The sequence below is a fragment of the Myxocyprinus asiaticus genome, chromosome 16 (assembly GCF_019703515.2).
Source record: "Myxocyprinus asiaticus isolate MX2 ecotype Aquarium Trade chromosome 16, UBuf_Myxa_2, whole genome shotgun sequence".
NCBI classification, from domain to species: domain Eukaryota; kingdom Metazoa; phylum Chordata; class Actinopteri; order Cypriniformes; family Catostomidae; genus Myxocyprinus; species Myxocyprinus asiaticus.
The window spans coordinates 41,724,391-41,739,679 of record NC_059359.1 but is presented as its reverse complement, the minus strand read 5'-3'; the positions used below and the strand labels follow the sequence as shown (position 1 = coordinate 41,739,679).

Below are 15,289 nucleotides of genomic sequence, written 5' to 3'. Positions count from 1 at the left end.
TGAATGACAACTTCAACTCAAGTTTAACGTACTTTTTGGCGCTCCCCTGGACAAAATGGATTTGATAAACAGGAGAAGAGTAACTAATATCAAAACTTCCATGGAAAGGAGATATTGATATTTGAGAATTCAACAAATATTGTATTGTGGAAGCAGTATTTTAAAGGTAAACTGCCATCAGGCACAATGCTACTCAATATGAAGAGACGTTTGTCCTTCAAGAAGCGTCGGAGGGGTTCTAGCAATACTGTGGGTTCTGTGAGTGATATGGAGGACCGGGTGGTCATGCTTTGTGAGGATATCCCATCCGAAAGCTCTCTGGACTCTGGCAGGGGCTCCTATAGTGCAGGTGCTCACTCCATTGAGGACTTTCAGACAGGAAATGGGACAGGCTGGAGCTCGGCTAACTATTTACCAGAGAGAGATCTAAGGCAGTTCCATGAAGAATTCAGGACAGAAGATCTGACCATGATGGCAGATTCTCCATACTACACTGGAGAATACTTTGTCATACCTTCTACAATACATGTCAATGAGCTGACAGGGTGTGCTTGCTCAAGTTCATTTCTAACACTCTGTAGATGTAGTTCTGTAGAATCTAAAGGTTTGGAAATTATAGGATCTATTTGGTACTGTATACGTGTGTAGAGGTGATTCGCGTTATGACGTTCACCGTCCCTCCTTTCTCTAAGTATTCATGGCATGTCAGTTATAACTTCATCCCTGAGGACACAGATGTTATTTGGGATTTATGGAGCAGGTGGTCACTTTACCCTGTAAAAATATAATTTTCTTAATCAATATGTTTGTCTTGTTTTCCAGTATAAATATCTTTAAAACAAGATAAATTTACTTGAGAAGCAAGTTTTCTGTTTTCAGAAAATATATCTTCAATTAAGCTTATTGGTAGGTTGTACAGTATTTGTTAACATAAGTTAATGCAATAGTGAACTAGTATTTTGATAAATTAACATAAACCAAGATGATTAAATGTTGTAAAAAGTATTATTAGTTCATGATAGCTAATGCATTAACTAATGTTAATGAATAGAACCATGTTGTGACAAGTGTTACCAGTTTATTTTTCTAACCCAACTGGTAAATTGTATCCTTGTTTTAATCATAAATCTAACACAATTTAGTGCACTTTATGCTTAAAACCATTTATCAATGATGTATGATGTATGAGTAAAGATTCTCTGAAAATAAGTCTTATCTTACACAGTTTTGCTTAATATTTAAAACTTGCTAAAATATGTCTTGTTTTAAGGATGTTTAGATTTTTTTTTATTTGAAAACAAGACAAAAACACTGATTAAGAAAAGTATTTATTGTTGTATACAGTACTTGGGCCTCTGAACTAATTTTGACCCTCATTCTAATATTGAACTATGACTGTACTTATTTTATCCTGTACATTTTGAATCAGTTGACTGTCATGAGCCACCATTTGTTTAATCTGTCATACAGTAATTCCATGATTCATTTGATTTTATGATTTTATTTCATAGTACAAGAAATAAAATACAGAATCAGTATACATCAATGGATTGGGTTGAGTGATCAAGTGTTGTACACTCTTTCTCTTGCATTTTTTTCATACTAACCGGCCCTCATAACATTGTTTTTCTGTTTCCTCAGGCCCAGGCTCATCGACATGACAAAGGTGTACCACCAGACCAACCTGGAGAACCTGGAGCAGGCGTTTACTGTAGCAGAGCAAGAACTTGGAGTCACACGACTGCTTGATCCAGAAGGTAAGACTGAGTAAAGCTCTGTCAGGTGAACTTTAGCTAGCTCTGAGGTTTTTTTTTTAAACTACACTACCCATATTCCTGAAAAGTCACGATTACCATGGAAATGGAAAATGGCGGTAAATTGACCGCCCGCTCCAATAAAGCATTGTGAATGACGCAATAAAGACAGTCTCCCTACACTCTCAAACAACTTATATATTTCTTTATATTTGAATATTTTGCAATTGGCTTTAAATATATGGTAATTAATACTTATTATCAATTACTATAAGTCAATAGTTTTAGATTGCTCCAACGTTTCTTATTTAATTATGCCAATCAGCATCCTTAATCGGATGAATGATGGGTTCATGACCTCATAAAATAATTTAAGAACACAGTTTTGCAAAAAAAGTAAAAAAATAAAATGTATTGATTTGTAAATAGTTTTTTCTTCAAATCAACATTTGTAATGTTATGATTTATCTTGGAGCTGGTTGGGTTGGTTCATAGCTTAGATCTGTTTATTGGAAAAAAAAGACATTTTAAATCCCTATGGAGAAAATGAATTGGAAATAATACTTCCGGAGCCAAAGCCACTAAAAAAGTGGGCGGGTACTGTTATACTCTATTGACCAGCTCATACTTTGTTATGGATGTTCTTCATGTAAACAACTATTCATGAATGCTGATTAATGTTCATATCATATGCTTTCAGATGTGGACGTGCCTCACCCTGACGAGAAGTCAATTATCACATATGTGTCCTCCCTTTATGATGCTATGCCACGTGTTCCTGATGTCCAGGATGGTGTCAAAGCCAATGTGAGTTTTTCCCTCATCATTTTATTAAAATGAGCATGATGCATTTCTTCACACGCCACTCTTTAGTCCAGTTACCCACTCAGGCAGTCAGCACTTCATATGTCGGTCAATAAGGCTTAGAACAAAATCTAATAAAATGAATGAAGCATTTCTAATGAATGAGTCTCCTTTAGACTTTCCGTATTGACTTATCCCATTCCCACACCATTGCTAAATAGCATCATCCATTCTTTCTGACAATAACAATGTGTCTTCACTTGGCACTGTTTTCATGCCCTTTTCGCTGAACTCTTGCAAACAAAGATATCTTAAAGGGATAGTTCACCCAAATATGAAAATTCTGTCATCATTTACCCTCATATCATTCACAACCTGTATGGCTTTCTTTCTTTTGTGGAACACTAAAGGAAAAACAGAATGTTCATGCTCCTCTTTTTCATACAATAAAAGTGAATGGGGACTGAGACTGTCAAGCTCCATAAAAGTAGTCCATGTGACTCGTGCGCTATATTTCAAGTCATCTGAAGCCATACAGTAGCGCTGTTCCAGGAGCAGACCGGTATTTAAGTTATTAATTAAATGTCTTCCACACTTCTGCATGCATGTGCTTTCATGCTCGATCAGATACAGCATGCCAAGATGCATTGTGTCTGGTTTTACATCACTAATAGCAAATGCAATTGGGTTGCATGTTTCGTAGCGTCCATTATGCGGCAAATTTGAATTTGCAGAAATGCAACTGACATTTGAGAGCTATGGCAGATGGGAAGATTTTTAGCAATGACTTGGAATATACTGTAGCACACAAGCTTGACATTCACAACAAACTCTAAAACACAGACCAGAATTTTTATGGATATTCCTAAATAGTCTAATGACAACTCAAAACAATGTGTATGAGATCGAAAATCGAAAGATATTCTGGCTTGTACGAAAAAGTATGACTTTTATTCCCATAGAGACCAACCAAACAGAATTTTAAAGTGATACAAAACAGGCATCAAATTTTAGCTAATCTCCTGTCCAACACTTTAGTTTTAGAAAAGGAAATGTCAGTGAACAAATTTGGTTACTCGTTCCATATTTATTTATGCAATACAAATCACTATACTGATATATGTCAGTAGCCTTTAATGTGCTTCCCTTGTTGCATTCCAAACCCCAGTGTTTTCTTTCTTCCGTGGTACACGGTCATTCTTCTGTAATTTTTCTATTAAAATCATTGTTAGGTGAGGGTTAGATTAGGGGTTAGGTTAGGGGTCAGGGTTAGATTTGGGGTTAAATTTAGAAAAAATGGTAATAACATTGTTTGGTTCATTTATTTTTTCTGTGAGTAGAAGTCATCCGTTTTTGTACGAGTCAATTTGTATGATTTCTTACGATTTTGCCATCTCATACTAATTATTACAACTTATCATAAGACTTGTCAAATTCCGTGAAAATTCCCATACCTCTCAAATCTCATTTGTGTTCATGTGCATTCAAATATGGTACATTTAAGACTTTCTTTGACCCTCATCCTGGTTACAGGATAGTGTCAGGACAGATTAAAGCTTTTATTTCACCTCCATGTTTACGCTCTTTAGAAGGATGCTTAATATAAACTTGAGAAGTAATAGATTTCGTGTGATCTGAATCTCACCAGACAACAGCTGCCAAAAACCTTTACGTAACTTAATCCAGCTGTTGTCAGATGTATTTTATCACTTTTGTCGTTCACACCATCAGCATCTATTATGTCTCAATACCTTGAAAGAGAACTATGTAATCTATATGAGCTGTGCAATAAACTAAATGCTAAAAAATAATTATAGCCACTCCTACATTTGCTGTTCTTGTATTTGGACTCCTTACCTTTCTCATTCCCTTCATGTGTTCTTATCAGACAAAGCAAGTTTGTCGACACCTAATTGAGTGAGTGTGGTAAGTGACTTAGTGAGTTAGCACAGGGGCAAAAGAGTTCTCCTTTTCTTCTCTGAGATGTTGTTTGTGCTCTCGGACTGTAGGAGCTGGAACTGCGCTGGCAGGAATACTACAATCTGATCACCATTCTACTGCAGTGGATTAGACATCATGTCATCATCTTTGAGGAGAGGAAGTTTCCCGGCAGCTATGAGGAGATTGAGGTGAGGAAAGCTAATCTGAAGTCTGCTGTTGTGTTGTGTTGTTATATGGGTTGCTAGTAGTAACACCTTTTGTATCCAGTTATTGAATGAAATGCATTCTTATTGTCTGTTGTGCTGTAAGATGCACATTGTCTAGAATTTTCTGCCTTTCTAAAAAGACCAGAATATATGGTCACCAGTATACAGTATGTTGTGTTTTGGAATGAGATGCTAGTGTGTTGGTGTCCCCACCAGCATCTAGACCAGTAACAAACATATAAACTGTCCTGAAACAGCATGGAAATGAATGCTGGTCTAAGCTGATCTTTACATGAGGGTGGGTAACTTGTTTACAGTCATGTAAAGAGAGAGTAACTAAAATAGAGTGACGCTAGCGTTACAGTAGCTTAGCTTTTGTCAGAATAGTGTATCTTTTCCAGAACCAAGCTACTTTTTCCAACAAATAGCAGTGTAGCATCACAAAATACTGTTTTCTATGTCACATTGTATTGCACACGGAGCTTTACAGCTAAGCAAACGGGAAATAGTTAAACACACTCTCCTAAACGGTCCTCTCTCGGTCCATGCTCTTATTCATCACTACATTTTGGAGTCATTTATACATTGATCAGCCACAACATTAAAACAGCCCATCTGGCACCAACAATCATGCCACGGTCCAAATCATTGAGATCACATTTTTTCCCCATTCTGATGGTTGATGTGAACATTAACTGAAGCTCCTGACCCGTATCAGCATGATTTTATGCACCGCAATGCTGCCACACGATTGGCTTATTAGATAATCGCATGGATGATTAATGTGCCAGATGGGCTGGTTTGAGTATTTCTGTAACTGCTGATCTCCTGGGATTTTCACACACAACAGTCTCTAGAATTTACTCAGAATGGTGACAAAAACAAAAAACATCCAGTGAGCGGCAGTTCGGTGGATGGAAACACCTTGTTGATGAGAGAGGTCAACAGAGAATGACCAGACTGGTTCGAACTGACAAAGTCTATGGTAACTCAGATAACCGCTCTGTACAATTGTGGTGAGAAGAATAGTATCCCAGAATGCTATTCTGAGATGCAGGTTGGTGCTGTTTGGGTGGCACGAAGGGGACCTACACAATATTAGGCAGGTGGCTTCTACTTTTATTAGATTTATCCGTTCAAGTTTATTGCTGTCACTTTTATTTTTTGTATTTTTTGCCATAAATACTGCTCTGATTGCAGAAATAAATCATATCATATGATAGTTGTATAATTAAAATGTAGTTAGATACTTTGTTTTGTAGTGTAGCTAACTACTTTTTAAAAAAGCATAGCTGGAGTAGCTTTTAGCTTTGCAGATTACAGTTTCAAAGTAGCTTCCCCAACACTGTGAATAACATATATCCTACTGATCTGATCGCATGTTACTGGAAGAAATTATTCTTTGGATTGGATGAGTCATGTCATATGACACCACAACAGAAAGTTCAGGCTTTCTGTCTTTGAACTTCTTTGTTTGAGTTTGTATGGCTCTGTCCCTTCAGGGTGGGGCAGATATAGGAAAATCATCTTGGTCTGAGGACAGGTATTTATTTTACCTGCTTTGGAAAAGAATCCACAGTCATGCCACTCTTTGCTAGATGGATAATAAAGTTGTTAGGTACACAATGAATGTTCGCAGTGCTTTCTGAACTGTTTTAAAGAACACGCTTCAGAGAGAAAGGTTAAATTGTTCTCTGCCACTGAAATGTTTAGTACTTTAAACCCAACAGACACATATATATATATATAACAGGACGCACATAGTTTCACACATAGTTTGAGAGCTCTTGGTTCTGTGGTGTGCCAATGCAGTCTGTTTGAACATACTTAACGTGCATCCTTGCATTACTGTGGTGGTAAAAATCCTCAGTACTCAAGGGGGCAATAGAGTTACCAACAAATATCTGTGCCATTAAACTGGATGTGTTATTATTTTGGTAAGTTGCCATAAATATATTGACTTTAACTTACAGTACTTGCTCAGCAATATTCTCTTCAAACTGTTGCTCCACCATGACAGTAGTTGAGTCTAAAGAAAACTCACCGCAGAAGCGGACAGTTCACACAAATTTTGCTAAAGCACCCCTTGTGGCAACGTTGAGAATGTAACACGTAGTTGTGTTGTGTTATGAAATGTGATCTGACACATTTGCATAGAGTATGTTTCAGCCTTAACATCATGTTAGATATCTATGTATGTGTGTTTATTTACTTATTTACTGTCTTTTATGTTGTAGATTCTGTGGCATCAGTTTCTAAAGTTCAAAGAGACAGAGCTGCCCCCCAAAGAGTCAGATAAGGTCCGCTCCAAACACCTCTACCAGTCCTTTGAGGTTTGTACACAAGATTTGATGTCACAATTCATCTGTTTGATCTTGTAAACAACTTGAGACATGAGCGGTAAATCATTCAAATTCACCAAACTGATTTTATATAATTAAAATATCACTTGTGCCATAATATGGTTTTTTGTCTTAAATGTGTTTCTAACACTAAATTTCTCCACAGAGTGCAGTTCATGCTGGTCAGATTAAGGTGCCTCCTAGTTACCACCCCATTGATGTTGAGAAGGAATGGGGGCGACTCCATGTGGCCATTCTAGAGAGGGAGAGACTTCTCAGAATAGAGTTTGAGAGGTATGAGATTTAGTTGTTTTTAAGACCATAGCACACCTAAAAACACAGGCCTTTAGCTCGAAGAGGAACCCTCTCACTTTGTTGTCAGTAAGATGTTGAGAATAGAATGAGCGTGTAATGAAATTACATGGCCTTACTAGAATAGAACACTCAGTTATCTTTACCAGTCTGAAACCTGACATTACCTCAACCCCTTAACACATAACGAAGAGTTTACATAGGACATTCGAGACTACTGAGAGTTGCCTGAGAATGACAATTGTCTGCCTTTTTCAGTCCTCTCAGTGTCTTTGCATCAGGTAACAAAATATCAAACCAAGTGGCATCTGCAAAGAAATGATGCTAGAGCTTTTGTCAGAACTAGTTTCAATTTTCTGAGCCATTTCTGTAATAACTTTTAACTAACTGGTGTCAAGGTGATTTTTAGTGGATATATGAAGTCATTTCCCCTCAAGTTCACACTCAGGCTGCAATAAAATGAGATAAATTCTGTTTATAGTTTGTATTTGCTGCAAGCTTCAACGTAAATATATCTTGTTTTAAGAATGTTTGAATGTAAATGTGAAGCCGGCTACTCATACCAAGGAGCTCTAAAACACCATCATGAGCATTGCATGCCCTGTTTGTAACAGATGACAGCGAGCAGAGTGCTAATTCACTATATAGCACGCAGCACATACAGACTACATGTTTATTTAATGAAATAGCAGTCTTTTGCAGTTTAATAATCACACTGGGTCACGCAGCAACTTGCTTTTCCTGAAGTGTGAAGCTACCATCAAAAACATACAGAAACGGAAAGGGCTTCAAAATAAAAGCCTCCACAAAAATGGAAAATAGAAATGGAAATTTCCGCCAGAATGGAAAGTGGTCATAAAAAACTAAATTACTTTGACAAACTTTATAGGTGGACTGTAGTGGGGAAAAATACACAATGAAATGAGGGATGTGAATTAATGACATGATTATGTTTTGAAGAAGATAAAATAAACCAAAACAGTTATCATAAATGTTTGTGTAGAGTTGTTGAGGACAGGGCACATCCCCTGTCACAAGACAATGTTGTCCTCATTCTGGAGTAATTTGCAGCACACAGTTTCTTTTTATGGACAGCACTGTGGAATGGCTGACCAAGTGCCACAACAACTTGGCTTTTTCCTGGATGTGGTTTGTTCTGTCCAAGTCCAGTGGTAGGATTATAACAGAAAAAACATGTTTTAATCTACATGTTGGGGAAAGATTTAAGTGCTGTTGGACTCTAAATAATGGCTTTTGTAACAGACCCCTATCGTTTAGAGTATTTGCTTCATCCTGGAGAATTGTGAGTTTCTTGCCACATATTGGCTTGTGTTGCTTTTCAAGATATTTGTCTCATAATTTTTCTCTCAATTTGTGTTAGGCTATGATTTTTCTCAAAAATGGTTCTGTTAGGGATAATCTACAGTCAGCAGTCATTATTGCAAAATAAACCCAGAAAGAGTGGTCATTGTATTATTGTGACAGGGTTTATTTTGCGAGAATGACCATCTGACTGAACATTGTATGCTTGTTACATGGAATTAAATGGAAAAAAATAATTTGAGTTGAAATTGCGTTGTTATGTTTGAAGAAAGAGACCACAGAGTCTCCAGAAATGACTGAATTCCACCTCCGGTTTGTGTCAGATGTTTGTTTCTGTTTAAATTGCAAAAATGTCTATCTGACTGCACATTATTCTGCTTTATACAGTCAATTATACAGTTTAATTATACAAAAATATCTGTCCACAGTATGTCACAATTGACCAGAATCACGTTTCCATAGAGCCATGCAATAATGTCTTTAATTGTAGAGCCAGAGTGTTTTTAGTTTAATGCTAATGTAGCTTAGCTGATAGGGCATGGTGCTAACAATGTCAATGCCGTGGGTTTGATTCAGGGAACACAAAAACATTGTTTTTAAATGTACATGGTTTTATTATCATTGAAATGTAATTTATTGCTAACAATATCTCAGTTTAAGTTTAAATTATTATAAACTTCTCATGAGCAACAGTGATACAAATGTCCATTGAAACCTCAACATTGACCGACTGTTTTTATTCGGTGTATTTTGCTCCAATCTCTTCCAGGTTACAATGTCTCCAGCAGATTGTGAGTAAAGTGCAGATGGATTCAGGCACGTGTGAGAAACAGCTCAACCAGGTTGAGACCCTGCTGCAGACGGTGATAACCTCTTGCCTTTTTACATCAAATGTGATCAAGCCTGTGTAGACCAACACAACTGTGTTTGTTAAACATTGTGAATGGTGTTGTCGCTCTTGTTGCAGGACATTCGACTCCTGACTGCCAGGAAACCAGCCCAGCACACAGTTGAGGTGGAAAGGGATCTGGATAAAGCAGATGGAATGATCCGTCTCCTCTTTAATGATGTTCAGCTTCTCAAGGATGGGCGACACCTGCAGGCAGAGCAGATGTATCGCAGGTGAGACCAGCAAAACTTCACACACTGGTGAAGCTGGTTAACCATGAAATGCATGGGTGTTTCACCAGACATTTTTACATACCTTGGGTCTTTAGCGGCCCAGGATGTATATATCTATCACAAATTATTTTTAATTTATCAAAGAGATAATGCAACAAATTATAAAACAGGATTCGTTGCTTCCACGCTGAAATTTTATGAGCCGTAACATCTGTCAAACACATATTGAGATACACATAACACATAAGCTCCACATAAATACACATCTGTATTTTCTCAGGTACTTTTTTGAGTCTAAACAGATGTACAACTTACAGAATTTCAGTAGTAAACCCAAATGTCAATAGCCATATCATACTGTTCATGTGTTACACTTGCTATAGTTACTTCCACATTGCTTCTTCTTCAAATAGCAATGTCAAATGTAAATAGACTGCTCAACAACTTTCAGTAACAAATAGCATGTATAATATGTATATGAACATACATATGGGATACTGATAATTCACCGTTGCTGCACAGAAAATCTACACGATATAGTACTAATTTGTATGAATATAGGACTCATTTGTCTTGTAATAAACAAAGAAATAGATATCCTGTGAGAGTAAACTTACAGATATGAAATAATCATAAAAATATGATTTATGGTAGCGCAAATTTATTTTGTGACACTAATACAAATCTCGGGTCACTAACGACCCTATACACTTTTGGTAATCAAAGGGATAGTTCACCTAAAAATTCAAATTCTCTCATCATTTACTCACCCTCACGATATCACAGGTGTGTATGACTTTCTTTCTTCATCAGAACACATTTAAAGAAAAATAGAAAAATATCTTAGCTCAGTAGGTCCTTAAAATGCAAGTGGATGGTGATCTGACATTTGAAGCTCCAAAAAGAAAAGACAGTCAGCATAAATTTTATCCATATGACTCCACTGGTTAAATGAATGTCTTTTAAAGCAAAACGATCACTTTTGCTGTGAAAAAGATCAATATTTAAGCACTTTTTAACTATAAATCATCGCTTCAGTATACGCATTCACAAGAGGGAGGAGTTCACATGGTCTCTCATGTGACGTATTCGCGTTGGCATGTTCGGATGTAATCTCACGATTGTCTCTCGGTTGAGACATCCAGGATGAGCACACAAATGCACCATTGTGAGTAAACAAACAAATACAGATCTAAACCAACACCAACAGAGCTTCTGTACAGCATTCCTCCTACTCAACAGCGCTGCTCTTCTGGGTGTGTCGCACATGTATCTGATCTCGCGTGAGCATGCCAACGCGATTACGTCACATGCGTGTACTTCTGTTGACCGGAAGCGATGATTTATAGTTAAAAAGTACTTAAATGATGATCATTTTCACAGCAAAAGGGATCGTTTCACTTTAGAAGTCGTATGGATGAAGGTTATGCTGACTGCCTGTTCTTTTTGGAGCTTCAAAGGTCAGATCACCATCCAATTGCATTTTAAGGATCTTCTGAGCTATGATATTTTTCTATTTTTCTTCAAATGTGTTCTGCTGAAGAAAGAAAGTCATACACACCTGGGATGGCATTAGGGTGAGTAAATGATGAGAATTTGTTTTGTTTTTGAATTTTCTTTTTGTTACATTAATTATAAGAGAAAAGTTGAGGAGTACTAAAGAGGTAGAGGAATAACACCAAAAACTGGATGAGGTAATGCTGGAGATCTGAAGCACAAACACAGACTATACTGATGACAATGTATGCTGGTCTTTTCAGCAGGGGTGGAAAACGTCCTCCTGATTTGTTGTCTTTGGAAAAGTTCTGAAGCAAACTAATTGTTTAAAGAGCTAACATCTTTAAATAAAGGCAGCAGAATGACTCTTGACCTTCTTTCCCTTAGGGTTTACCGTTTGCATGAGCGTTTGGTGAACTTGCGCACTGAGTACAATCTGAGGCTCAAGCCCAGTGCCACTGCAGCTACTCAGATCTCCATCACACAAGTCTCCCAGAAGCCTGCGCAGCATGTACGGCCCGAGCTGGATGAGGTCACTCTCCGCTATGCACAGGACCTGTTAGCTTGGGTGGAGGAGAACCAGCGTAGGATTGAGACAGCAGAGTGGGGCATTGACCTTCCTTCTGTAGAGTCTCAGCTGGGCAGTCACAGAGGTCTTCACCAAACCATTGAGGACTTCAAGGCTAAGATTGAACGAGCACGAGCAGATGAGGTCAAATACGAAAAAAAATTATATTTCTTAGAAATAATTCCAAGATTCAGGATAGTGGCACCAAAATGTATTTGGACACTGAAGCCTCATATAAAATGTATGGATGTCATTGTATTAGATACATGATATTTTAAGGAAAGGTAGCCCAAGCACACTTTTCATGCAACATTTCACTAAAAAGTGTGTTAAGTTTGACATGATAAAACAATGGATGTACTGTTCAAAGTGAAGTTGAAAAAATATTTGGACACTTTGTGGTTGTCAGACGTCAGTGGAACATGTCCGTAGTTAATATGATGAACTACACATGTGGTTACTCTGAAAGGACACCTGTGTGAACTAGAGGGGAACTGACTTCACACATCCACTAAAAATCACTGCCAAAATGTTAAGAAAAGCTCAAGCAGCATTTGTTTGCAGATGACACTTGTTTGATATTTTGTAATCTAATGCTATGAAAGTCATAGATTTTTAAGTATCCAAATGCTTGTTGTGGCCAAATTCACTATAGAATATTTGCACATATTGTACATATCTAAAAGAAAAAAAGAATATGTGCACAGTTATTTAATATTTAATATGGCCAATGTGTTAATCTCGAAATGAGCAAATACCTTTTAAAATTGCTCTGTCACTATATATAATAAAATGATTGCTGTGTTGTGATGTCTCTATGTTTGTCTGTATTTCAGAATCAGCTCTCACATGTTAGTAAAGGCACATACAGAGAATATCTGGGCAAACTGGACCTGTATTACACCAAACTGCTGGTAAATGTTAGAATCAGTAACTCTTAACAATCATGAAGTCTGTAGAAGTGGAGAGTTTCAGCATTTGTTTCGTTACACTTTAGAACTCTTCCAAGTCACGTTTGAGACATCTCGACCAGCTGTACACCTTTGTCAATACTGCCACTAAAGAACTGATGTGGCTTAATGACAAAGAGGAAGAGGAAGTCAATTACGACTGGAGTGAACGCAACACCAACATGACTGCAAAGAAAGAGAACTACTCGGTAAGTGTGGCATCACTGTTGTTCACTCTCATGATTAGTAGGGTTGGGAACCGTAAACCGGTTCTTATTCAGATGAATCTACAAAGCGAAGCATACAGCTCAACCAGAGTAGCCTGATTCCTGAACTGGCTTTTATGAGCCGGTTCTTTTGAATCTACATGGCAAAACATACTGCACAATCAGTGATTCCTTGAGGCATACAGAATCATATGATACCCCATGCATGGTGTCAGCCATTTTGAGTTTTGCCGTAAAATGCTACATTGTGGCATGTTGAAACAAATCTTGATGTGTATTATTACAACCATGCTCTTAGAGTACCAACGCTCAATACCTAAATATATGAGGCTGATCTCTTTACATTCCTTGAGGTATAGAGGTTCGAATGATACCCCATGTAAATCATGTCATCAGCCATTTTGAATTTTGTCATAAAATGCTGTATTTTAAAAACGCATGATGCATCAATACGAAACTTGTTATGTGTCATCGTCTTCATGCCCGTAAGGTACCCAAGTCAGCATAAAGTCCACATTGCAGCTTATTCTGGCCAAGAACCACCCACTTATATAAGAGGAGGATGTCTGACCCAACAGGATGTCTGACCCAACAAATCTGATATAACCCTAAGATCAAATTGGGATATACAGTGTCTCAAACAAAACTCTTCAATATATTTTAGACATGATAACTCTCTGAAAGATTTTGCATGTTAATGTGGGTATGACATATTGATAGTATAGTGGTCTTGGTGACTTATGAGTCAGTTCTTTTGATTTTAAAGAGTGAAACATACAATACAGCGCGACCAGTGCAGCCCATTTCCGAACAAATTACTCTTATGAGTTGGTTCTTTTGAATCTACTCAAGATTTGCATTTGTTATTTCCAAATATTTATTCCTCAAAATTACTAAAAGAATTGTTAACGGAACCATTAAGGAACCGGAATCGTTAAGAGGAATTGGAACTAGAATCGCTGTGCCACTAGCATTACAAAATGGAGTTGCAAAAATAATGACTGTTTTCAAAAAGTGTCTCAAACATTCTCTAATTACCCTCTGATTTTTGGTGTAGATTATGGTAAGGGTTAGGGATATGATTTGACATGTTTCATCAAGGACCAACAAAGAATGTTGATTGAGGAACATGTTCTACTTGGCTAACATGGTTGAATAATGTTGTGAGATGCGTGTCTAGTCATTTCAGTTGGATCAAGATGTAAATGGAGAATGTTTTACAGCTTCACACAAAGAGCACTGGAGTGTTCTTCATGATCTAATTAATTCCTCAGGGACTCATGAGAGAGCTGGAGTTTCGGGAGAAAAAAGTCAGCGACATCCAGGCCACTGGAGACAGACTCATCAAAGACGGCCATCCAGGCAAGAAGACTGTTGAGGTACAGACTGAACTGCACTGGTTCCATTACTTTATTAAGATATCATAGACATGTTGTATATGTTAAATACATCTTGTATCTATGTTCCTCAGGCCTTCATGGCAGCTCTGCAGACCCAGTGGAGCTGGATCCTCCAAGTATGCTGTTGTGTCGAAACGCATCTCAGGGAGAACACTGCATACTTCCAGGTACTGCATAGCCTTGAAGTATAAGCAGTTTTCAGATCATTTTCACTATTTTAACTGTTCCTCATCTGTTTCACTCATAGTTCTTTAATGATGTGAAAGAGGCTGAGGAGAGGATGAAGAAGATGCAGGACACCATGAAGAAGAAGTACATGTGTGACCGCACCACCACTGCCACACGATTGGAGGACTTGCTCCAGGACACTGTCGTAAGTGAAGTCTAGTGGAACCAGATTAAGAAATTTGGCGCACTGATGGAGGACAGTCTGAAAATATTCCATAGCAAATTTGGGGTCTCTATCTCTAACTCTCTAGTGTCACCAACAGTTCAAAGTTGCACTCATGTTTATGCTGATATGTTTTGAACCGTAAAGCCTAGAAACAAAATTCATTTTTCTTCTGATCCCATGGCTAATGAATCAGAATCAGAATCAGCTTTATTGCCAAGTATTCTTACACATACAAGGAATTTGTCTTGGTGACAGGAGCTTCCAGTGTACAACAATACAAAAACAATACAAAAACAGCAGCAAGCTGTTTATTTTTTCAAATAAAAAATAAAAACTAATTATACACATACGTACAGACACACGCATACATACATACACACATACACATGGGAAGTGCACATCTAATACAATCTGTTATGTACAGTGCAAATACAAATTCAGCCAGTCAT

General features: G+C 37.5%; 1 protein-coding gene across 4 annotated transcripts in view; it reads left to right on the top strand.

Moving 5' to 3' along the window:
- LOC127454368 (plectin-like) overlaps positions 1–15,289 on the top strand; it is a 199,716-nt gene that overhangs the window by 151,699 nt on the left and 32,728 nt on the right. For all 4 annotated transcript variants that reach the window (XM_051721514.1, XM_051721515.1, XM_051721516.1 and 1 more), the window contains exons 7-19: positions 1,642–1,757; positions 2,455–2,561; positions 4,568–4,687; positions 6,943–7,038; positions 7,214–7,341; positions 9,452–9,545; positions 9,650–9,804; positions 11,689–12,013; positions 12,706–12,783; positions 12,867–13,028; positions 14,321–14,425; positions 14,518–14,613; positions 14,694–14,819. In XM_051721514.1, coding sequence (XP_051577474.1) covers positions 1,642–1,757; positions 2,455–2,561; positions 4,568–4,687; positions 6,943–7,038; positions 7,214–7,341; positions 9,452–9,545; positions 9,650–9,804; positions 11,689–12,013; positions 12,706–12,783; positions 12,867–13,028; positions 14,321–14,425; positions 14,518–14,613; positions 14,694–14,819 — 1,708 coding nt within the window. The remainder of the gene's footprint in view (positions 1–1,641; positions 1,758–2,454; positions 2,562–4,567; positions 4,688–6,942; positions 7,039–7,213; positions 7,342–9,451; positions 9,546–9,649; positions 9,805–11,688; positions 12,014–12,705; positions 12,784–12,866; positions 13,029–14,320; positions 14,426–14,517; positions 14,614–14,693; positions 14,820–15,289) is intronic.